General features: G+C 34.7%; 2 protein-coding genes and 1 pseudogene across 2 annotated transcripts; all 3 read right to left on the minus strand.

Annotated features, from left to right (window-relative positions):
- Window positions 1–2,314: 2,314 nt before the first annotated feature.
- LOC132031055 (ribosome biogenesis regulatory protein homolog) lies at window positions 2,315–6,996 on the minus strand. Its single transcript, XM_059420904.1, has 8 exons — window positions 6,842–6,996; window positions 5,147–5,297; window positions 4,290–4,341; window positions 4,073–4,201; window positions 3,772–3,889; window positions 2,917–3,103; window positions 2,709–2,822; window positions 2,315–2,618 (listed from the first exon to the last, which is right to left on the minus strand). Exons 1-8 carry the CDS (start codon window positions 6,943–6,945, stop codon window positions 2,466–2,468), a joined length of 1,008 nt encoding a protein of 335 aa, XP_059276887.1. The 5' UTR covers window positions 6,946–6,996; the 3' UTR covers window positions 2,315–2,465.
- Window positions 6,997–15,501: 8,505 nt separating this feature from the next.
- On the minus strand, window positions 15,502–20,473 carry LOC132031056 (uncharacterized). Its single transcript, XM_059420905.1, has 8 exons — window positions 20,306–20,473; window positions 18,504–18,616; window positions 17,956–18,027; window positions 17,435–17,470; window positions 16,748–16,793; window positions 16,478–16,565; window positions 15,795–15,852; window positions 15,502–15,671 (listed from the first exon to the last, which is right to left on the minus strand). Exons 1-8 carry the CDS (start codon window positions 20,382–20,384, stop codon window positions 15,621–15,623), a joined length of 543 nt encoding a protein of 180 aa, XP_059276888.1. The 5' UTR covers window positions 20,385–20,473; the 3' UTR covers window positions 15,502–15,620.
- Window positions 16,057–16,235, minus strand: LOC132032207 (U2 spliceosomal RNA; annotated as a pseudogene).
- Window positions 20,474–24,173: the final 3,700 nt, after the last annotated feature.

Genomic DNA, 24,173 nt, shown 5'->3' on the forward strand with positions numbered 1-24,173 from the left:
AGGATATTAATCCCATTACATAAAAAATCTGATACTTCGACTGTTTCGATCATGTTTGTCACTTTCAAAGGTATGTGTATTTGTTGGTTGTGCAAAGGAAAAAAAAAAAAAAAAAAGACACTACATATGAGGTGTAGGGATACTGCTAATAGTGTGAGAACTTTCCGAAAAAACAGCACAGGTTTGGTGTTGACGCCCAATTTTGTCTCGTCCTTCTTCTAATTTATTTTTCTTGAGCTTACAAATCACTGATACTTTAAATGCATTTATTTATCTATTTTCCCTCTCAATTCAGAGTCAATCGCTATCTTTTTATCATTAATATCTTTACCAGTATTTAATATTATTATTTTCATCATTGTTGTCGCAAAAAGAAAAATCATCTTTTATGCCTTTACTTTTGCTTCAAAATTGATCAAGTAATATTTTCTTCCCATAAAAATATTGTTTTCATACATTGAATTAAAATTTTACTCTTTATTTTATTCCCTTGAACATTCATTATCAACAATATACTGCTATCTAAGCTTTAGAGATTTATCTTAATACATAATATATTCGATTGCTGGAGGAATATATCCACTAAATATTCAAGTTTAGGGAGGCACATATGCATTAAGCCATAATTAATATGTGGCATCATTAAGATTTAAGATTAATGCAGAGTAACATAGGTGAATTTAAAGGATTTAGTAATTCTGAAATAAATCTATTGCGTGACATCATATTATAAGTAAAGAAAACTAAAAACTTCACGCCAATTTGGGGGAAAATTAAAATTGAATAGGATAATGTGTTTTTTTTTTTTTTTAAATCGGCTCGGCCAAACCTTTGTCGGCGGTTGTCGCATAGATCTCAAAAAAATACTCAAAAAAAAAAAAAAAATCGCATAAAACGGACATCCGTAGCAAAGTTATGACCATCTAAAAGTTGTCACTTTACAACTAGTTTTTCTCCCTATATTTTTTAGAATTAGATTTATATTCAAAATAAAGTTATGTCTTGATTAAAAAATAACACGCTTAAATCAAAATCTTAAAAAACAAAACTTACTTCGGGTTCCTTTTCAACCCCTAAAATGACGATCCGAACATTTACGTATCCTTGATGTATTGAGCCCACATTATAGTACGCAGAAAAAAATAGCGGTGCATTCTATATAAAATATTGTCGTTTCGGAGTCATGACACACTACTAATCGTTGGTCAAAATATGGAAAAAACACTAAGTGTTGCAAAAAAAAGATTTATTAAAATAAGATGTTGCGATCTTTTTATGGAAAAAAACACTGGGTGTTCCTTAAGTATATTATTTTTTAATGCGTAACTTTATTTCGAATTGCAAAAAAAAAAAAAAAAATCGCGTAAATCGGACGTCCGAGCCCAAACAATCGTCTATATTCGAAATAAAGTTACGCTTTAAAAAAAAACACACTTAAATCTAAATCCTAAAAATAAAAAAATTTACGCTAATGACGACAAGTCTTCAAATAAAAATGGACGTCTGTGTATATAGAACACTTAAACATGAAGTTTTCAAACAAAACTTACTTGGGGCACCTTTTCAACCCCTAAAATGACGATTCGAACTTTTACATGTCTTTGATGTATTGAACCTATTTTATTGTACGCAGAAAAAAATATCAAGTTCTATATAAAATATTGACGTTTTGAAGTCTTGACACACGACTAATCGTTGGTCAAAGTATGGAAAAAACACTAGGTGTTGCAAGAAAAAAAGTTGACCAAATTTTTTTTTTCCTGGGTTCTATAACGCAGTATTTTACTGCGTTATTAAAAAAAAAATTGCTGGGTTCTATAACGCAGTATTTTACTACGTTAAAGGACTTAACCCTTAACGTTAAGTCCTTTAACACAAGAATTACCGCCCCTAAAAGGTACTTATGTCACCTTTTTTTTATTGGGGTATTTTGATTCAAAAGGTCTTTTCTGGAGTCATTTTGGTTCCGGACTCATTAAATGCTAGGTAACCAAATTCCAATACTTATTTAATTAGGGATAATTTAATCAAAATACCTTTTTTTCCTAGGAGTTAGTAATTTCTTAAATTGTGTGCAAATGACTAAATCTTAAATTATGTGCAAATGACTAAATAAACACTCTTTTTGAACCGGTATAAGTTATTTTTCTTCTCTCCGTCAGACATCGCCTCATAAATTGGGATAAATGGAGCAAATAATTTCTCCTCTCAGAATGTGGCATACAAACTCACATTTAATTTGGACTGACAGAAAGTTGATGATGGCCTTGCTAGTCATCCTTTCATTAAATCTTTCTGGGACTGCATAAGGGTATTTTACTTTACTCCACACATGGAAAATACTAATGTCTCATTTCTCACGAATCTCTTCACAGTTCCATTGCAACATAAATTAAATAAACACAACATAAATGAGGAAGGGTTGACTACCATGTATACTACTACAATTGGATATAAGAAAGTCATCACTTGGATTTTCCTTTACTTGAAGGCCCTTTTGTTGAAGACTTCTTAGAGTAGGGTGACTTCCTCGCCTTCAACTTGCTATCAGTTTTCGATGACTTCCCTCCTTGGCTCCTTCCTTTCTTATCTTTTTTCACGTTGTACATGTTTACAGCCTATAGTACAGGTGAAAAAATCACACTAATTAGCAAGTAGATATCTTGGAACGATATAATAATAGAGATGTATGCATGCATATGCCATACCTTTTGCACATTGAGTATCTCATGGGAGTTCCTGGCCATGAACTTGTTTAGAATCTTTTCCGTTTGCTGTTTCTCTAAGGAGCCCATTCCTGATCCTTCCGCAACTGGTAAGAACTGGTTGTAGATAGGAGTGAAGTGGATTTAGTTAGACATATACAATCAGGTCAGAACTAAGCAAATTTATGTATGCGTTTTTCGTAATACAAACCTTCCGATACTTTTTGTCATGTTTTGGGGGCTTTTCCCCAGGCAACTTCTTGTCAAATTTTCCGCCACTAGCTGTTGCATTTGCTGCCATTCCAGCGACATTTCCGAGTTCATCCTTGCTAATTTTCCTTGGTGCAGCTTGTGTTTTCCCCGTTATAGGCAGTGCTGTGGCAGCAAGCTGAACGTGACTGCAAAAGCAAGAAATGGAGTGTGAGGCACATGTTTTTCATCGTTGTGGCAGCAAGTTGCCAACTCATGTATACTAAAATAGCGTAGTGACGAAGCTATATAGGAGTCGAGGGCAAGAAACAGAAAGAGAATATCACCAAATCAACCACAATGGAAACTCGCAAGCAAAAATGAACTTCCACTGTTTTGATTCGTTCACTAATTTTATGAATTCTCTTTGGACCAACTCACCAGGACAAACCCTAATAGCCTATTTGGCCAAGCTTCTAGGAAGCCAGAATTGTGCTTATTTTTCTTAAAAAGTGCTTATTTTAGAGCGTTCAGGTGTTTGACCAAGCTTTTAGAAACGAAATAAGTGCTTTTGAGTGGCAGCAGAAATTATTTTTCAGAAGCTAAAAATTGAAGCTTTTCCCCATCAGCACCTTGACCAAGCACAAATTACTGCTCAAATATTGCAAAAGTGCTTTTGAAATTGATAAGCCAAACACAAACTACTACTCTCCAAAAGTACTTTCTAAAAAAAACACCTCTTACAACACAATGGATCTTTTAAAACAATGGATTTGATACACGGAGCAAAAAACCTAATAAATCCTCATAGATGGCAGGAATTAATAAAGAACCAAGGTTTTGGCAGACAAACAATGAGAAGTTTAGAAGAAAAGACCTTGGCAAGGCACCAGCTTTTGCAGCTTCCTTCAAGTTACTATGTCGATTCTTCTCTTGTTTTTCTACTCTCTTCTTCTTTTCTTCATGTCTCTTAGCAAAAGGATCTTGACCAGGCTCTGAAAAAACAAAACATTTTCAGAACAATATGAAAATGCTAATAAAGATACGTTCTTCCCTTCATTCACAAAATTAAGTTTCTTTCCCCTGTAGTTATCATTATGAGGACTTGATTGACATAAGAGAGTACAATAAAAATCAGTATTCATTGAAAAGTCGAAAATGAAAATTCTCTTATTTACCATCAGTTGCCTTGGCTTCAATGATCGGCACATCTTTGTCATCATTTACGCGATCGTAGCCATGTCGGCGCTTCCATGAACCAGTTTGATCATCAAAAACAACCTTGTCTTTCTTACGTTTTTGTATACCTGCAAGACATTTTTTCCAAAAAAACAATGAAGGTCGGTTAAATCAAGAATTAACTATTCTAAAACCCAAAAGTTATTCGCATGGTACCTTTCTTCTTGGCAAACACTTCCCATTTTGTTGGAGGTTTAGGCCTTGGAAGCTGAAACAATCAAAATCATAATTAGCTATTGATACCGCCACTGAACTTTCAAGCAACCACATAAAAAACAAATCAAACAAAAAGACATCCAAAACCAACCATAGCTATTGTTAAAATGAGGTGTAATATTCTTGTTAAAATAACACTAAGACTGATTCTAAAAGGAGCTGATAGATTTAACAGACAAGGCCACTGTAAAGAAGATTTCTTTTCCACTATATATATATAGAAAATAGGGGGCAGGCATCTTAAGCATCCTATGTTGAAAAAAAAAATTGATAAGTGAAAGAAATTCCTTAAAATAGGAAATCAACAAACTTTGAGCCAAAGTACAGCATAAACGTTACTACATCAGGAGTATCAGCAACATAATTTCTTGCCACATAACTTACATTGTTTTGATAACGACCACATAACTTCTCAAATTACAACAACATAACTTCTCAAATTATGAAGGTTAAATTCTTCGTAAGCACTTTGCCCCTGCGCTCTCTGTAGTAAATTGCATTTTCATAGCGTATGTTGCACATCAAATTCAGTTCACATTTGGAGCTAGAGTACTTTTTAGAAAAGAAAAAAACACTTTTGAGAAAATACACTTAGAAGTACTTTTTAAAGCTTGGCCAAACACTAATTGCTGCTCAATAATGCTTTTCAAATTGGTTAGCCAAACACAACTGCTTCTCACAAAAAGTATATTTTTGAAAAAAGTACTTTTCAAAATAAGCTGATTTTAGAAGCTCGGCCAAACAGGTTATGAAGAAAACACACAATTATTGCACAAACAATATAAATGAGGTTTTACAGGCTTTTCTCTAGGCAATCTCGTAGTTGGTTGAGGCAATGCGACTAGAGGACCATCAGGGCTTTCTGTTGATGGTAAGATGAAGAGGGCATCTGCAACAGCTTGAACTAACTTGGTCGCCTCCTGTAGACACTCCTTTGCCAGCTCCTCTCTACATATTTGGAACATGAATATACGACGCACATAAGAAATCAATTGAGTGTCCTTATCCTTGTAACTTAGAACATCAAAACATCAACTTCAACAGAAACACTCCTTATTTTTTTGATTGGAAACACTCCTTATATAATTTTTGAGAACGAACACTCATATTTTGCGGAAGAATGTACAAGGCATAGAAGAAATTCCATGAGTGTTATTCTCATTACAAAAAGCATCAAATTATTTCCCTGTTGAATCGAACACCAAACTGACCCCCACCAGATCATCAATAATAGAAACATGGTTTGTTCAATATTTAGGTGAAAAAGGCATACACCTAATACGGTAATACCTTTTGAAAACCATCTTAAATACACAAGCAAAAGCTAAAGGGGTCGCTATAAAATATTGAAATCACAAGATTACAGCTTTTCGTTGCAATTCAGTTAGAATCAAGACAACTTGACATCTCACATGTTGCAAAAAAGAACTGGCTTAATTCGCTTTAATATCGAATATTTGGAAGTTAGTTAAGATTTGCCCCTTCTTCCCATCAAAATTAGTCCCTAAGACCCCAAGATATTAGAGTAAGCCAACAGTGAACTATTAAGGATCGCATCCCAAAGGGGAAACTCAAAAAGGAAGCTGCACCAGATATCATAACAAACAAAGGTGGCTTTATCAATCAATCAATCAACCAACCACGCTTCAATCCAAAATCAATTGGGTTTCCCTATTCAGGTCCCATTTTATAACAATACCAATTGATTTCCCTTTTAAAAGACAAGCTAGGAGTTTTCTAAATCTCACACATATCTCTACATAGCTAACCTGTCTAACCCCAAATAGCTAGGTATCACTCACACAGACACTTTACTTCCATCTATTACACTCTTAGCTAAGTCTGAACTGATTCCCAGGGATTTTTAGTCTTTTCACAATTTTCCTGAGATTCTAGGTCTACCTCTTTGCCCCGGTATCACTCTTTCACCTCATAAATTAAAAAAACAAACATAACTTAAGCAAATATCATCCAAATAGTGGAAGAAAATACTCTAAATCCTTTCCAAGAACCACCTTTCAACAAAAAAAAAAAAACATGGTAAACAAGGGTACTTTTCAAGAAACTGAACATAGCTATCACTTACGCAGACACTTCACTTCAATCAATTAGCTAAATCTGCACTGATTCCTAGAGACTTTTTAGTCTTTTCACAATCTTTTGCAATTTTAGGTCTACCCCTTTACCCCAATATGACTCTTTCACATCCCAAATCAATAAAACAAACATAACATAAGCAAATATCATTCAAATAGCATGTTAAAAAAAAGGGTATTTTTTCAAGAAACTGAACATAACTAACCAGTTTAATCCAACTAGATATGTATTCAATCTATTATACAATTAGCTAAATCTGCACTGAAGGGATATTTTTAGGTATACCCATTTACCCCAAGATGACAATTCACATCCCAAATCAAGAAAACAACCATAACATAAGCAAAAAACATGTTAAAAAAAGGGTATTTTTTTTGTTTTCAAGAAAGTGAAACCTGGAAGAAGGTGGAGATACAAAGTTGTGATGTGGGTATGAAGCCATTAGATTACCAACATCCAACTCATATGATGATTCTTGTTGTGTCATCTCCATCTCCATTTTTGTGTGTGTATGTTTTTTTTTTTTTGAGTTTTCTGCACAAAGAGTGGCGAGGGTTTAACAAGTTGTTTGGGGCTGAGGTTTTGTTGATACAAAATGCAAATAGGTCAAACTTGAGAACCCCTTATTATATCTTCTTTTTTTTTCGTTGAAAAGGTTAATTTATTCATTTTCCAAATTTATCCTTGATGTCCGAAAAATATTCCAATTTTCTAAATTTTACTCCCTCTGTCCGTTCTCTTAATAGCATGTTTAGTTAAGCTTATTTTTTTTCCAAAAATATTTAGTTTTAAAAAGTTAAGTGTTTGATCAAGCTTTTGAGAGAAAAATGAGTGCTTTTGGGATAAAATAAGTGATTTTGGGAGTATGTAGTTGTTTTTTTTAAAAGCTAAATAAAAACGCTACAAAGCCACTTTGAGGAAAATGCACTTAGAAGCACTTCTAAAAACTTGACCAAACACTAATAGCTATTCAAAAGTGCTTTTTAAATTATTTGACCAAACAAAAATTGTTTTTGGCCAAAAGTACTTTCTTCAAAAGCATTTTGAAAAAAAATACGGATCAAAATAGGCTGATTTTAGAAGATTGGTCAAACAGGCTATTAGTTTGATTAGGCATAGGGTTTAAGGTACGTTGTCTTGTGGTGTTAAACATGTTATGTAGGATGTTGGAATTAATGATTTACTAAATATAGAAAGAGACACTCTTTTTGAGACGCACTAAAAAGGAAAGTAATACAATTATTATTATTCCATGTTGTATCCTATATGAAGTACGGTATATTTACACTCTACGTCTACTGAGAAAGAAAATATTTACGCCACATAGCCCATATTTTGAGTTTTTAATCCGATTTAGCTCATATTTATGTATAAATACAATAGATTTTTATGTATACTTTTATACAAGGTTGATGTATTAGTATAATGTTTCCCCCAAATATAATATTGTATATTGAGTTACGTGTTATAATATTTTATGTTATGCTGTATATAATGTTGGTATGAAGCCATTAGATTACACACATCCATCTCGTATGATGATTCTTGTTGTGTCATCTCCATCTCCATTTTTTGTATTGTTTCTTTGAGTTTTCTGCAAAAATAGCAGAAAGATTGGCGAGGGTTTAACAAGTTGTTTGGGGCTGAGGTTTTCATGAAGAAGTGAGGGACAAAATGCTAATAGGTCAAATCTTAATAAAGTACTCCTAAGAAATAACTTTCTTTTTGTTTTTCTTTTCTTGTTGTAGTTAGTTAATTTGTTTTCAATTTAACTATAGTATTTATTGGTCCGCAATAATAATAATAATAATAATAATAATAATAATAATTATTATTATTATTATTATTATTATTATTATTATTATTATTATTATTATTATATCTTGTATAAAATATATTTAAGCTAGTGTTATATGGGAAGCAAAAACGATGACCAGTCATTTGATATTTAATTACTATAGAGTTTATTTTATTTTATATAGTGGTTTGAGATTAATAAGGAAACCCTTACCACGTTTACCAAGTACCAACCAAATGTTACAATTCCAAAATTTGCTACAAAGGTTTTAAATAAAAGATAAAATTTTGATTGAAGTAAAAAAGGATGGTACTTTTTAAATAGAGTTAAAAGTTGGGGGATATGTTTTTTTCAAAAGCATTTTAACACGTAATTTATCGTGTTAAAATATTGGCCAAGTTTAAGGTTCTCAGTCTAGCCAAGCTAGAGCTTTGTTAGGGTCAAGATAAAGATCATTTGTCAATGTACCATAAATTATAATGATAGTAATTTTAAGATACTTTCAAATTTCAATTATAGAATGATAAATTAGGGCTTTTGTCCAATGATTTGATATAATACTAGTAGATCATAAGGATTTTTTTCTTTTTAGCTCGGCATCTAATATTCATTCTAGGGTCTCGACTATTTTGAATTCAAATTATGTAAGGCCCATTAAAAGGGAAGCTTTCTGTACCAAAATTTGCTTGGAGCCTTGTTCCACTCAATAGAAATCATGTCAATATTGGCTAATAGGTCGGAATCCTTTTGAATCTTCTTAATATTTGGATTTACGCTATATGTGTCAATTGTATAAATATTTTTTATATTGTTGGTGCATATAAAACTTAAAACTCTTTGCAATTTGCTCTTGTTCCGAAATGTTTCTAGAGCATAGTGAAATGTAAAAGCATGGTATGTTAGACCTTGAGGAGCATAGTCAATTTGTTTTTGTTTTTTTTAGGGGGGTCAAAAGGAGCATAATCTTTGTTATACTAAGAAGCTTGCATTTTCTTTTGGCAAATGTAGCTAATGATCAAGAAGAGTAAAGAGCGGTCCTTTTGGGAATCTCTAACAAGTGAATATAGCTTAACATTTGTAAAAATGAGTCCATATCCTCATTTTTCTTCAAGTTCTCCGAGTGCCAATAAGTATCATCAAGTTTCCTCTTGTTTTCAACTATGTAGTGTGGATTGAGGCCTTTTCAGACAATGCCAAAGAAGCTTTTAGCATCTCTTGACGATTTGTACAATACTTTGTTATGTGCAGATGTTGAATATACAATAGATTTGAACATTTTTTATTTTTTTTTTCAAAAATCCAATAATGATAACCAAATCGAATGAACGGCCCCAGTGCCAAGAACTTCATAAGACTATACTGGAGAAGAACAATTGAGCCCGATCAGCGTTTGCATCAGGACATCGATTCATCTTTGGATGAAACACAATGGTGCGATACAAGGAGGTCCAGTCCGCATCAACGATATAATATTCAGACTTGGAAGCAAGTTCTTCACCCGGCTCAACCACTAAGAAGTGTGAGGCAAACGTCACCCTCTACTTGTACTTTTACTAAAGGCATTGGACGCAAATAGAAAACCATCTAAGAAAGGAAGTGGTCACGCGGTTATAAAGGGCGTGTGCCCATATTATCATTTAAATATGGTTAGGATTTCCAGATTAATGTTGAGTGTCACGCGGGCCTTCATTGTTGAAAGGGCTAAAACTAGCGCCTTTGTAGGTCATGTCTGGCTTTGATCTAGAAGGAGATTGGGTGGTGGGGGAGGTTACATATCTCTTATACTACCATCATCGACAGAGCGGAACGACCAGAACTGTACCTTCTTTGGGCCTATCTATGATGATATATGGAACAACAGAGATATAATAATTAAAGCTACGTGAATTGCTGAGTGTTAAGATGAGACCCAAACCTCAATCAAGCCAAAGTTCAAAATATAGTTCTATTGAATTTCATATAGGCTTCAATAGATACTAGCCTTATTTACACAAAAACAAAGGTTTTTTTCAAGTAAGAACGTGCTGCACTAAAAGCAACAAACTTGAACTTGCAAACAAAGTTTCAAACTTAACAAACTGAGATTATACTTCCAGGAAGTCATCAATCTGAACTGGAAGCTGCGTTTGAACAGCAGCGACGATGTCATCACCAACATGTTTTTTGAGAACGGAGACGTGAAAAACTGAATGGATCTTGCTTCCAGCTGGTAGTTCAAGCTTATACGCCACAGACCCGATTTTTTCAAGAACTCTGAAGGGTCCATAGTACTTCGATGAAAGTCTATATGCCTTACGCTTATTAGCCACAAAAGTCTTGCAATAAACTTGCAACTTGAGAAATAGCATATCACCAGCAGCAAATTCCCTTTCTCTATGCTTAGAATCATAAATCGTCTTTACCCAATTCTGTGCTGCTGCAATCTTCTCCTTAGCATCCTTGACAACATGATCGCGAGCTAGCAACTGCTGTTCCATTGACTCTAGTTTCACAGTGCCTGGGACGTATGAAGTTAAAGAAGGTGATTCCTTTCCATAAACAGCTTCAAACGGAGTCTTTTTGGTTGTGGAATGGAGACTTGTATTATAGCAGAATTCTGCCCAAGACAACCAATTTGACCAACCTCTTGGATGAGAACCAGAGAAACATCTTAAATACATCTCTAACATTGTATTCACCACCTCAGTTTGGCCGTCAGTTTGGGGGTGGTATCCCGAACTAAAGTTGAATTCAGTTCCATCAAGATGAAAAAGCTCCTTCTGGAATGCACTTGCAAAGATCGGGTCTCTGTCACATACAATGGACCTTGGCATCCCGTGTAGGGGACATATTTTATCAAAGAAAACTCGTGCAACATCTTTTACAGAATAAGGATGCGACAGAGCGACAAAGTGAGCATATTTAGATATGCGATCCACAACAACCAGAATAGATGTTTTTCCCTTTGAACTTGGCAATCCATCTATGAAGTCCATCGATATGTCCTCCCAAATTCGATTAGGAACGGGAAGATCCTGAAGAACACCAGCTGGAGAAAGACTCTCAACAATATGTTTTTGACAAACACCACACTCGCGGATAAATTGTTGAACCTCTTTCCTCAACCCCTTACAATAAAAGCTTGCCCGAATATGATGAAGTATCTTATGAAAGCCTTCATGGGTGCTACTATGGAACTGTTCAATAATCGCCTTTAATGAGGGAGATTCCTCGTCAAGATAAATATGCCCTTTCAAATACAACACTCCATCTTGAAAAATCCAGGAACCAATAGCTTCACCATCTTGTACTAAGCGAACCAGATTTTGGATTTTGGGGTTAGTCGCATGTTCTTCCTTAATTGTTTCTAGCCACCCTGGAACTAGTAAAGAAATAACCTGAAAACTGCTGTCAACATCAGAATTTCTAAGGGAAAGCGCGTCAGCCATAGCCACGATATTTTCTTTCCCTTTCTTGCATTCGACAACAAAGTCAAATCCCATGAGCTTAAATAGCCAACGTCGTTGGGCTACAGTAGAACTTTTCTGAGTCTGCAAGTGCTTCAGACTCTGATGATCCGTCAGGACAGTGAATTGTCTACCAAAAAGATAAGGCCTCCATTTTTTAACAGCTAACACCAAGGCAAGTATTTCCGTGTCATAAGTGGAAAGCAATAAATTTTGCCCGTGTAAAGCTTCATTAAAGAAAGCAATGGGTTGATCTTGTCTCAAAACCACACGAGCAACTCCTGATCCCGAAGAATCACATTCAATTACGAATGTTTTTGAGAAATCCGGCAAAGCAAGAACAGGGGCTTGTATCATTGCTTTCTTCAATTTGGTAAAATCTTCTTTAGCAGTAGAAGTCCACAAAAATCCATCCTTTTTGAGCATTCGCATTAGAGAATCAGTTATCTTTCCATAATGTTGAATGAATTTCCTGTAATAGCCACAAAGTCCTAAAAACTCCCTCATCGCTTTAGGCGTTGTTGGTTTTGGCCACTTGGCGATAGCTTCAATTTTTTCGGGATCCACTGTAACACCACTGTTAGATATAACATGACCAAGGTACTTAATCGCGCTCACGCCAAAAACACTTTGTTTTGGGTTGACAAACAGCTTATGAGTACGTAAAAGTGAGAAGACAGCTCCCAAATGCTTTTCATGATCCTCCCCACATTTACTATAAATTAGAACTTCATCACAGAAAACCAAAACAAATTTTCGGAGATGATCTTTCAGTACCTCATTGATACAAGACTCAAAGGTAGATGACGCATTTGTAACGCCGCATAGCATCACCAAGAACTCATAATATCCATTACGTGTGCTAGAGTCTGCTTTCTCAGCGTCTGTAGGGTGAACTCTCTTCTGGTGATCGCAAGGGAGCAGATATAGCTTAGAGAAAAAATTTGCTCCGTGCAACTCGTCTAGTAGCTCATCAATAACATAAATGGGAAATTTGTCCTTAATGGTGACTCGATTTAAGGCGGGATAATCAACACACATCCTCATCTCTAGAAAGCAGAGATTTATAAAGAATATGTCTGGCTGGAATGTGGCCCTTTCTTGGACCTATGAAAACAGAAAATAACTATTGAAGCTACGTCAAACTTCAGCAAGCCAAAACTCAAAATGTATGAATTTCATATACAAAACTAAAAGTAATGTTCAAAATTGGAATAATAATGTTGCGCACCAAAAGCAACAAACTCGATCTTCAAACAACTATTCAAAATTCGAAATTTACAACACTAATAAAGTTCAACAACATTTTCGGTAACTGAACTCCGATTTTATCATGGAGATAACTTCAAGAAAATATAGTAGGGGTAAGTTCCATCGAAAACAGCCTCTCTACCCCCACAAAGGTAGGGGTAAGGTCTGCGTACATTCTACCCTCCCCAGACCCCACTTGTGGGATCACTGGGAATGTTGTTATTGTTGTTATATAATGTAACGAACCCCATATTGTAGTGAAATGGATAATTGGAATTACACGTACAAACATAAGAGTTCATCACCAAACTATTATAAATACTCCAAACTAGCAATCAAATCTTCCAAAGAAACAAAAAAGGAAGAAGGGAGGGAGGTTACAGAATTAATCTAAACAACGAAGAAACTAAAGAGACAACTTCATAGCATGACCCTAATGGAATAGCTCCCCTTCTATATATAGTCATCTTCACACATAGTGCACGTGCTTCTTTTTAACTAGGGTCCCAAAGGTAATTTGAAATTTCCCATCCATGTCCTCCCACAGATTAGTTTGGTTCATAACAACATATAACTTCAAGGAAATTTCACAATCACTAAAATATGGGTGTGTTTGGTATGAAGGAGAACATTTTCCAGAAAATGTTTTCCAAATTCTCATGTTTGGTTGGTCAAAAAATTTTAGATTTGTTTTTTCTTTCTTGGAAAACAACAACAACGATAACCTACCTAGTATAATCCCACAAAGTGGGGTTTGGGGAGGTTGTTACCGAAAGACACTTGGCTAAAGGGAAAAAAACAAGTTACTTCAAGAAAAAAAAAAAAAAAAAAAAAGGAAAATGACTTTCCAACTATAAGTAGGGAAATTAGTTCCGTAAGTGACATTCCAAGTTATTATGTCTCCCACTACCACTCTCGAAACCCCCCCCCCCACCCCACTCCCACCCCCATAGTATTTTGCAAGATTGCATATAAATGCTCTTGCGATAATATTTTTTTGCTTACTAACCTAACTTGTTTTCCAAGAAAATATTTTCTAGAATAACATATTCCTTCATACCAAACAAACCCTACATGCTTCTACTCTACTGTAGCAAAATATACAAATTAGAAATAAATGGGAAATCAAAACATGGAAAAAGAGAGAGAACCTTAAACAATGTGTTAACTTTGCCACCGTCGAAATGATCAGTGATGTATGGGTTTCTGCAAAAGAGCAGCGAGTAGTGTAGGGTTTAAAGAAGTTGGTCCTTGTTTTCCCCCCAAAAGAGGTCCCTCTATTTTAAAATATTTATATGGTTTTGACTTGATATAGAGTTTAAAAAAATAAAATAGATTTTTGAAGCTTATGGTATTAAATTAAAGATTCATAGAATGTATCAAAATATACCAACTTTTAAAAAGTTAAAATTAAAAAATTGTCAAAAAAGTAAAAAAAAAAAAAATTTGAAACAGACGAAAAAAAAAAAGTAAGACAAATATTTTGAAATAGAGAGAGTTTTTGTTTGTTTGTTGTGTTACTATAAGTGATTTCAAAAAAAAAAAAAAAAAAAAGATCATAGGCTAAGCTACTAGGTTTTATGCAAAGTGCCGGATATTTGGCCCTTGTTTTTTTACCCAAATAGTGTTTCTTTTGTTGTGTTAATATAAGTGATTTAAAAAAATTAGAAAGTTCATAGGCTAAGCTATTGCTATCGACTGATAGTTTTGTCGGCATAAATTGTAGTAAATTAACATCCCTGGTCGTAAAAGAATCACCGTGTGTCTGGAAGATAAATTATTACGAGCTATACTTGATACTTAGGTATATATTTACTTTAAAAAAAACTTGACTAAAGACAGGGATCGGGTTATTGATGTGAAGTGAATCAAAAAAGGAATAATTCTAGTTATAATCCCATTCATATTTTTCATAGAGAATCTCTGATTGCAAGGATAGAACAAGAGTCCTTTTGCATCATATCTAAGGGATCCTTGGTTTGGGAAGGAAATAACAAAAAGAAAAACAATTGCTTTGCTTGTTTCATCCCTCTCCCTTTTTCTTTTTTCGCTTCAATCTCTCTCATTTAGTTTGCTCAAATTAGGTTAATTAAGCTCAGTTCTTACCATTATTTAGAATTAGTTAGCTATGATGTACATGAGAAGAGAATGGAAGTTAGCATCAAAGGATATGTTAGGAATGCTAAAAGTTTATTTTTCTTTAATCAGATATCTCAAGCTCGAGTTCTTATTGGTACACCCCCATATAGTGGGGCCTTGGACCTAAAGCTCAAGTTACGCCTTTGTTTGTTTGAACATCCTAGAAAGAGGATTTTTTTTCCCTTTCATTTTTTTTTTATGACAAGGGATCCGCAGCCGCTACCCTTTGGGTACGCACAAGGTAAACCTTTTCATTTTCATGTCAGAGAAAGCTCAACTCCAGTTAGTGCAAAAGTTCAAAATTCCGGAGAGTGACAGAAGCCAATAGGTTCAAACACCCAACTTGCACCTAATTTACACATCACATGCAAGAAATCACAGAGAGAGAGAGAGAGAGAGAGAGAGAGAGAGAGACGGATCATGTCTAGAAAGAGTATTCTATTTGTCCAAAAATGAGTCCTGATTATGGAAAATGACAGATACATGGTTCTCTTTAATCTCAAGCTATCATTTGTGCCGGTGATGTGAAGCCATGGTCCACTAATCTTTTGATGTGATGACCAACAATCCCAACGCACCTATCAATATATACTGCATAAGTAGAAAAAATAGCCTAGTATTAGAATGTCATTGCACCTGATTAGTCAATCTAATAAATTCACACTTAATTGCATTTAGAGAAAGCAGAATTAGAATGTTTGATTCATCACAAACCTTGATAATTGGCTTTTCAGTCATGATTATAGTTACCCACCCAACATAAGGTAAGAACCTGCAATTGGCCAAAAAAAAAAAAGGGTAAAGCACAAAGGGCTGAGATATTACTACAAAAAAAAAAAAAAATGATCAGAAAAAGAAAAAGAAATCGAGAAGAGTGAGATGCTACTTCAATACTTTCTCAAGTGACAACAGATTAAAAAAAGAAGAAAGAAAAAAGTGTCAACAGGTTCATGGAACTTCCCTAGCATGGAAACTGTGGCAGCAATTAATGATAAACTGCTGTGTAAAGTTTACTTTAACGGGAACTTCATACGGAAAACGATTAACAATATGAATTGAGTTAATATCATGTGAGTCGATGACTCATGTATCAGATATTAAACTGATAAGAATAGATACTACACGTGATCTTAACCAAAAGGCCGAGAAAGGAATATTAACAATATGAATTCTGCAAACTTATGATGGATTAGTTGTTGGAGTCTGCGATATTGCATCAAGTAGAATGGAAGGGAAGGTGTACATATTCAAATAAGTTAAAAGCATGGAAGGGAATGAGTGCCAAGGCAACACAACTAAAAGACCTCAACCTAACAGTTGCTGATATGTCTCTTACGCACAGACCTCAAGAAATGAGAAACCAAAGATCTAAAGAGCATATCTAATTGTCAACTCACCCAACAGCTCTCCCCATGATGTGATGACGTTGCAGCCAGAGTTGACCATGGGCATAGAGAAGTCTGTCATCGCCAAAGTTGTTGTCTCCTACAGATATGAATCATAAACAAGACAAAATTTAATAGTCTGCTAAACAATTATTGGGGATAAGCAAAGTAACAGATGGCTTTTTCATTTGATAAGTACAAGTAAACAGAGAAGAGGGATCACTCTCTGAAGTAAACTCTTTCATTACTTGAAAACTATGAAATGATACAACATAAAATTACCTTTTGTAAGGACATTAACTTCTCCAGTTTCTTGGCGCTCATGAACCTACAAGGGAAAACAAAAGAGAATAATGGTGTTTTAGTTTTACCCAAGAGGAAGAAAAAGTGGGCAGACAGCAAATTCAGCACACAACCAAAACTAGGTAAGTACAGGAAACACATGCCTTCTTATCATCATGATTCAACAATATTTTAATTCCTTTTCCCTTTTCCTTTAGGAGGCTGGTACTTGGGTTGGGTATGGAAGTAAATACAACAAAGTGTTACTACATATTGAATTACCAAGTGAAGAAAATGATATTGGAAGTTGCTGATAATATTTGTCATTGCTATTGTCTGTTCTTTGGTTAGACTCATTAGCGGTATATGACTGCAGAAATTATTTTTAAATTTGCACTTCTCTCAATTATCAAGGAAGAGAGAAAGGGAAAATAACCAGCCAGGCTCTAAACCAATCCTACTCAGATTGGTTACATACCCTAATCTATCACTTGATTCTCTTCAGAATGACTTCACTTATCAGTCCCTTATATTCTTGTTTTCCTTGTCAAAGTTTGATAATCATTTGCACGTTCCTGATTTTACTACCAGTACACAGAAAATTTTGATGCATGCAACCAAGTTCCAATAGTCAAGCACAGCCAGATGATAGAATATTTTGTATAGAGAGAATACTTCCCAACATACCTTTATTACTCGATGGACAATTGGAATTTCACGTCCCTGTGCAACACAAAACAAATGACAGCAGAGAAATCAGCTAGATGATTTTAACTAATTGAAGACAATCAATGAATAGAAAGCATTTATGAGCAAAACTATATGGGTTCTATCAAATGAACCATTTTATTTCCTTGGATCAATCTTGGACTACATAACTACAGTTGTGTTTCTAGAAGAATGGCCCATGTTCGGTTATTCTCTACTTCTATCTTATCTATTAGTTATGAGAAAGTTTTGTATTTTAGTTAGAGACTGAGACCCTTTTTTCTTACCCTTCTTTCTTTCTTCTCTCTCTCTCTCTCATAAACAAAATAGAATTGTTTACAGGTGCCAAGTTGTTTCTACGGAAACATAAATAACTCCAAAGTCACTGGCAAAGCTGACAATACAAAGAAATATTGTTTATCGTGTATGTTTATCTTCTGAAAAGCCAAAGTAACTCAGCAGAAAAGGTAAAACAGAAGATGCTGGTAAGCGCTACTTACATCAACATTAAACACAACAATTTCTCCCGCACGAATAGGATCCTTACTCATATGCAAGAAAAGAATGTCACCCTGCAAGAAAGTAGACAATGCTTTCAGTAATACAAAGTCAAAGGAGAAACTAACACTCCACTTAAAGAAGTATTTCTACTTCTCACTGCAGTGCCAAAGAAAAGAAAAATAATTCAGGAGAGTTTGCAGTTGAGGTTCTTTGACAGTACGAACGACTCCAGGATCATAATGTCATCGACACATGAAAGGCGTCCATTGCATAGCGTTAAATATAGGAAGGCTCATTATTTATTTTCAAATAAAAAGTTGCCACTGAGACCCTGAAGTCTATGTCTGCAATAAGCTGTCTCCATAAGAAGATATATCTATTATCTGGCATAAATCATGGTATTTAGATGATATACCAGATAGTTAAACCACAAGCTATCTTCTTCTGACTCCCTTTCTTTAGTTTTGTATCTTAATTTCCTCTAGTCTTTCAACCTCTGGTAAAGAATCTTTAGCAAAGGATAAAGAAACAGAGTAGACTAGCTCACCCTTTTAAAGCCAGGTTCCATACTTCCAGAAAGCACAACCACCACAGGTGATTCGCTGCCAGTTACACACATCAACGCTTTCCATATTATAAGTGCTGATGTAACGATCATCCCTGAAAGTGATTATGTGAAAATGGGTCAGAATAAAGGATATTAACATTTACAATAAAGTAAAGAACAGAATCTTTCTACTGTCATTTTCATACTATTTCACACAACAAAAGAATTGATTAAGAGTCTACATTTCATAGTGAAAATTTGTCGCAAGCAAGAAGGAGATAGAGAGAGATATTTCAAATCATTATCTGCATGTAAGGTCTGCGTACAGACCCCACTTGTGGGACTACACTAGGTATATTGTTGTTGTTGTATCTGAATGTAAGGCTGTTCAGAGTTTGTTTGGAAAAATTGAATAACTCAGTTTGAATATCAATTTTTTCAAGTGTTTGGTTGAATTGACTTTGCAAAAACAAATAACGTTTTAAAACTTTTTAAACTACGTTTTCTAAATCGTGCAAAGACTGATACTAAGTTCTTCACTTTCTTTTCAAGAAATCAATTTTGAGTTGTTGAAAGATTTGAAAATTTGAGTTTGGAATTATTTCCAAAACTAGCCAACTTTTTCAGGCAAAAACAACTCAAAGGAACACTTCTTGAAAATTTTGAAAACTGAGTTTCAAGCTCCATTCTCCTAAATTCTTCAAACAAAATCGCCACCTAGATATTCCCTCTAAATGTCAAACTATTTTCTAGCTCATATCATCTAGTCTGAACAAAGCCAAAGCTAGTCACTAAATCATTGAGAAGATGATAGGAATTAGCTCGACTCTCATCTGCATTAGTTCCAAACTAGCACATTTTATCATTTCAGAAGATGATTTTCTTAGCCATTCACTTTTTTTTTTTTTGATGACATGGGAACCCGCAGTTGCTACCCTTCGGTGCGCACAGGGTAAACCCAGCTCCTGTGTAATAGTTCGCAAACCACACAGGAGAGATAAGCCCCGTGCGCGAGCTAGACAAGCCCGGTTTCAACGAGACCTCCATTATGAAAGCCCCGTGCGACGAGCTCGAGAGGCAAATCCCTGCTATCGTAGGCAGGGGGTTTCGAACCTGAGACCTCCATTATGAAAGCCCCGTGCGACGAGCTCGACCCAGAAGGCAAATCCCCTGCTGTCGTAGGCAGGGGGTTTCGAACCTGAGACCTCCATTATGAAAGCCCCGTGCGACGAGCTCGACCCAGAAGGCAAATCCCCTGCTGTCGTAGGCAGGGGATTTCAAACCTGAGACCTCCATTATGAATCCCCCGCTGTCGTAGGCGGGGGCCCGAGACCTCCATTATGAAAGCCCCATGCTCAGTCAACTGAGCCACCTTGCGGGTTTCTTAGCTATTCACTTTTCTCCACCGGTAACATTAAGTTTCATAATATCCTTATTGGAAGTACATAACTTATTCAACCTTACCATTCAATTAAGTTCTCATGCCAAAATAAATATCTATAAGTACAAAATAGTTCTCTCTTGATTTCAGCATATAAATCTTTCAGCCTTATATCAAAAATATGTGAGCCTCACTTCATAGTATTTCAATAATTTTATAAAGAAGATAAAGACAAGACCAACAAAAAAAAAAAAAAAAAAAAAAAAAGCCCCCTAGTCCTAAATCCCAACAAATTCATGAAAAAATCCCAAATTGATCGGGTCGGGTCAACCCAAACGGGTCGGAATAGATCAAAACAAAAACACACAAGTGAATAGAAAAATGAAAGAAAGAGATATATAGAGAAAAGATTAAGACGAACCAAGACTAATAGCTTGGGTAACGAGTTGTCTAAACTGAATTGATTTAATTGAATCGATTTGCTCTCCGATCCACCCCATTTTTTCGTCCTTCTTTCTTTCTTTCTTCTCTGTGTTGGTCTGAATCTGAAAGTGGGGGTACAGAGAAAGGGCTTTTCGAACTATATGTTGGAAATTTTGGGCCCCGTTTTAGAATTTTAGTAACTACTGGGGTGTCTTTAAATCCTTACCAAATATTTTACTAGGCATTTATTTGGACATTGATTTGGTTGAAAAATTAAAGTTGCGTTTAGATATAAATTTCACTTGAAAAAAAATTATACTTAAAGTTTAATAAGTGAAAAATATTTTTTAATTGAAAAACTCATCTTCAAAAACTAATCAAAAAATCAGTTCAATGCCTAATTAAAGTAATATTTTACAAAAATATTTAAAAGAAAAAGGAAAAAGAACTTATGTACAAATATCGTAATAAAGTTATAAAATTCTAGTAGGAGGAAATTTTAATGAGCATTATGTGGACGAATTTAAATTAGTCGGGATCTCAAAGTTGATACAGTATGTTGGGTGGCAAACTAAAATTAATTAGTTTACAACTTAATAATTTCTTCTTATCTCCCCCAATACACAAACATGGTGATATTTGATTAACAGGGAAAATTTTAAATTATTTAGATATTAATGTAAGTGGAAAACTTTTGGTCAAATAAATAGGGGTTTAGATACCCCATAAAATTGACTTCAATTTTCATTTGACACCAAAATTAATATCATTATCTATTAAACACTTTAACTCTAACAAAAGGGTATCTATTAAACACCTTAAGGGAATGTGTAAATAAATCCAAAGAGTTGACATCACTTGCTTCATATGGACGAATGAAATAAAAACATGTCAGCAAAGAAGAAAAAAGAAAAAGACACCTCACAAAATAAACTCTAAACCCCTCTTTCTCCCTTTTCTTCCTCCAAATGTCCCTGCGGACTTAAAATAAAAAATACTCCAATCAATAATTTTCTCGCACCCCATTAAACACTTAGCACTATTCACTACAGAAAAATTGAAATTTGCTACCTACTTTATCGCTAATCCATTACTGAATTGTGAATTGTGCGTAGTTAATTTTTATGATAATTCGTCGCTAAATAGGATTAACAATGAATTTTATTGTTTAGCTACACAATTTGTTGATAGCTAATTCATGTTTTTTTATTGCCCAGTTTCCTAGTTTCTTTTCAGTTTGAGACATATTAATGTAATGGATACTTACACATTGTTGGATACGAGGAAGGTGACAGAAAATAACATTAATGAAACCTTATTTTTCATTCCAGAATAAGATGAGTTTACCAGAATAGATTGTAACTTTCTTTAAATGACATCACCATTTATGTTAGATTACAACTTTCTTTAAAGTGTCAAAATAAAAATTGATGCCAAATTTAACGGACCGTCTATGTATTAGACCAATTTCATTTTGACTAAAATAAATGGGCAAAAGATTGCGCTTCGTACGTGTACATGTTGGACTAGACACATATCAGTTGTAGGAAGTATATAGTTCCGAAAGTGATTTAGGGCTCAACTCTTTGCTTTATATTAGTGGATCTACAAGTTGGGTAAGGTTGAGCGGGGATCTGAGCTCTTTCTTTCCATGTGAGAATATATTGAGACGACGAACAAGACAACTAGTACATTTTTAGTAAAAATTAGAATTCAGTAGTATGAATAATGGAATAATAGAATTGAATTGTTGGAATTCATGAATCAACTATCATTTCTTTTTATTAATAATAGTGACGTGAAAAAATAATGAATACTGGAATTTTTCTGCTATGGTTTAATAGGAGAGCTTAAATAACTTGTCTAAAGCAAACCACATAGAGTGGACACACTGATATTATACAAGAAATGAAATAGGATCGAAGAGATCTTCTTCATTAAAACATTATGCATACAAAATAACAAGAACAATAAAGATGCGTCTTTTGGGGAAAAAGTGACTTAATAGTAGCTTTTTAAAATTGTGGCGTCCGAAAATATATTGACAAAACAAACACGATCAAGTTTTCCTGGAGTATTTTATATTAAATATCGTATTTTGTTAATTCCATGACCGACACTGGATAAATCCGTTGACTTAACTGCTTATTACTAGGCTGCTTGATTTCTATTTCTCTCTTTGGAAAGGCCTCAATAAATAATGACTAAACTTCATATTACTAACCAGATCACGCTCACCTCGAGACCTTGACTATTCCATCAAGGTTTAGGCAGGCTGGAATCACACTTTTTGGCCTTTGCTGAGATTTAATTCTCGTCTCATTCCATCAAGGTTTAGGCAGGCTGGAATCACACTTTTTGGCCCAACCTTAGATGCCGGAACGATTGTATATATTTTTGCATGTTTCATAGACATGCAATTCTTCATCAAAACTCCATATTTTTTAAACTTTTTATAATTATATAGGGAAGAGGAATACTACATTGGCGGGATTGGATTCATCACCAAATGGTAAAAGATTAGGGCCTCACACCAAGTGACCTACCCTAATATAACAGCAACATTACTTCTTGAAATGATTGTAGAGTCCGTGGAACAACAATTGCTAGCTCGCGATCTTATTGACAAGGATGCACGCAAGGGAGAAGATTGCAGCAGCACAAAATCACAGGGAGAGTTGATGATTTTGTATATCACAGGTTGAAAGCTCATTGACAGACACAGTCCAGTGGCTACGCGGAGGGTACATAAACTTTCATCAAGATACTGAGGACCCTTAGAGTTCCAATACCCAACCCCAAATTGTTCGGGATTGAGCTATAGTTGTTGTTGTATATATCATCATAAAGGAAGGGCAATGTCAAAGTCTTGGGGCTCAACTATGTGCTTATGAAGTTCTGAACAAACACACACTTCTCAAGATGTGAATACAACAGACCATGAATACAAACTATTCTGTACAGCAGTTAAGAACAGGCTTAAGCAATCTACCACTAGCTACAAGAACTGGATGCAAATTAGAAAAAAGGGAAAACGCCGATTATATTGACTTGTATTTCAAAACTATGTTTAACCAACTAAAGTATGTGCATATCATCAAGAAATGCTAAAAGCTTGGAAACCAGATGATACTTATTGGCATTTTGAAAACTTCAGAAATATAAGGATCTGGACTAAGGTTTACAAATGATAAGCTCCAGTCACTTATTAGAGATTTCCAAGAAAGAGCCACTCTTTATTGTTCTTGATCATTAGCCCGACCTGCAAAACAGAAAAACACTAGCACTAAAAGCTTCTTACTCAGTAACAAAAGTTATGATCTTCAAGGCCTAACATGCCAATGTTACGTTGTTTTTCACTATGCTCCAGAGCAGTATTGTCAAAGGCAAAAAGCTTTAGAAAGTGCACCAGGTCTATTAGGGCTGCGCAAAGCAGAATTAAAGTGTGGCCAATAGTTAACAAAAAAGACGCAATGAAGAAGAAGTAAAAATATACTTATGCTAGAAAAAAGTATAAAATTCATTTATAATGTTTAGTCAACGATTAATATATCTCTTTTGCTGATTATATTTGCTTTGTTCAAGATAAAACTCATGGCAATGATGCACACGCCTCAGTATACACTGAAGTACAGCTTAAGCGAGGCGAAACTCCCTCTCTGAGCTTTTTCGAACTTCAGGGTTTAAGTGCGCCTTAAATGAACCTTTTGACAACACAACTCCAGAAACATTTGGTAAAAAAAAAAAAAAAAAAAAAAAAAAGCAAAATGCAAAGAATTTAACCGACAGTGTAGAAGATTTTTACTCAGTTAGTGTATACTATAGCTTATCCATATACCAAGAAGATTCAAAAGGACTCTGACCTA

This window comes from Lycium ferocissimum, chromosome 9 (assembly GCF_029784015.1).
Source record: "Lycium ferocissimum isolate CSIRO_LF1 chromosome 9, AGI_CSIRO_Lferr_CH_V1, whole genome shotgun sequence".
Lineage (NCBI taxonomy): Eukaryota > Viridiplantae > Streptophyta > Magnoliopsida > Solanales > Solanaceae > Lycium > Lycium ferocissimum.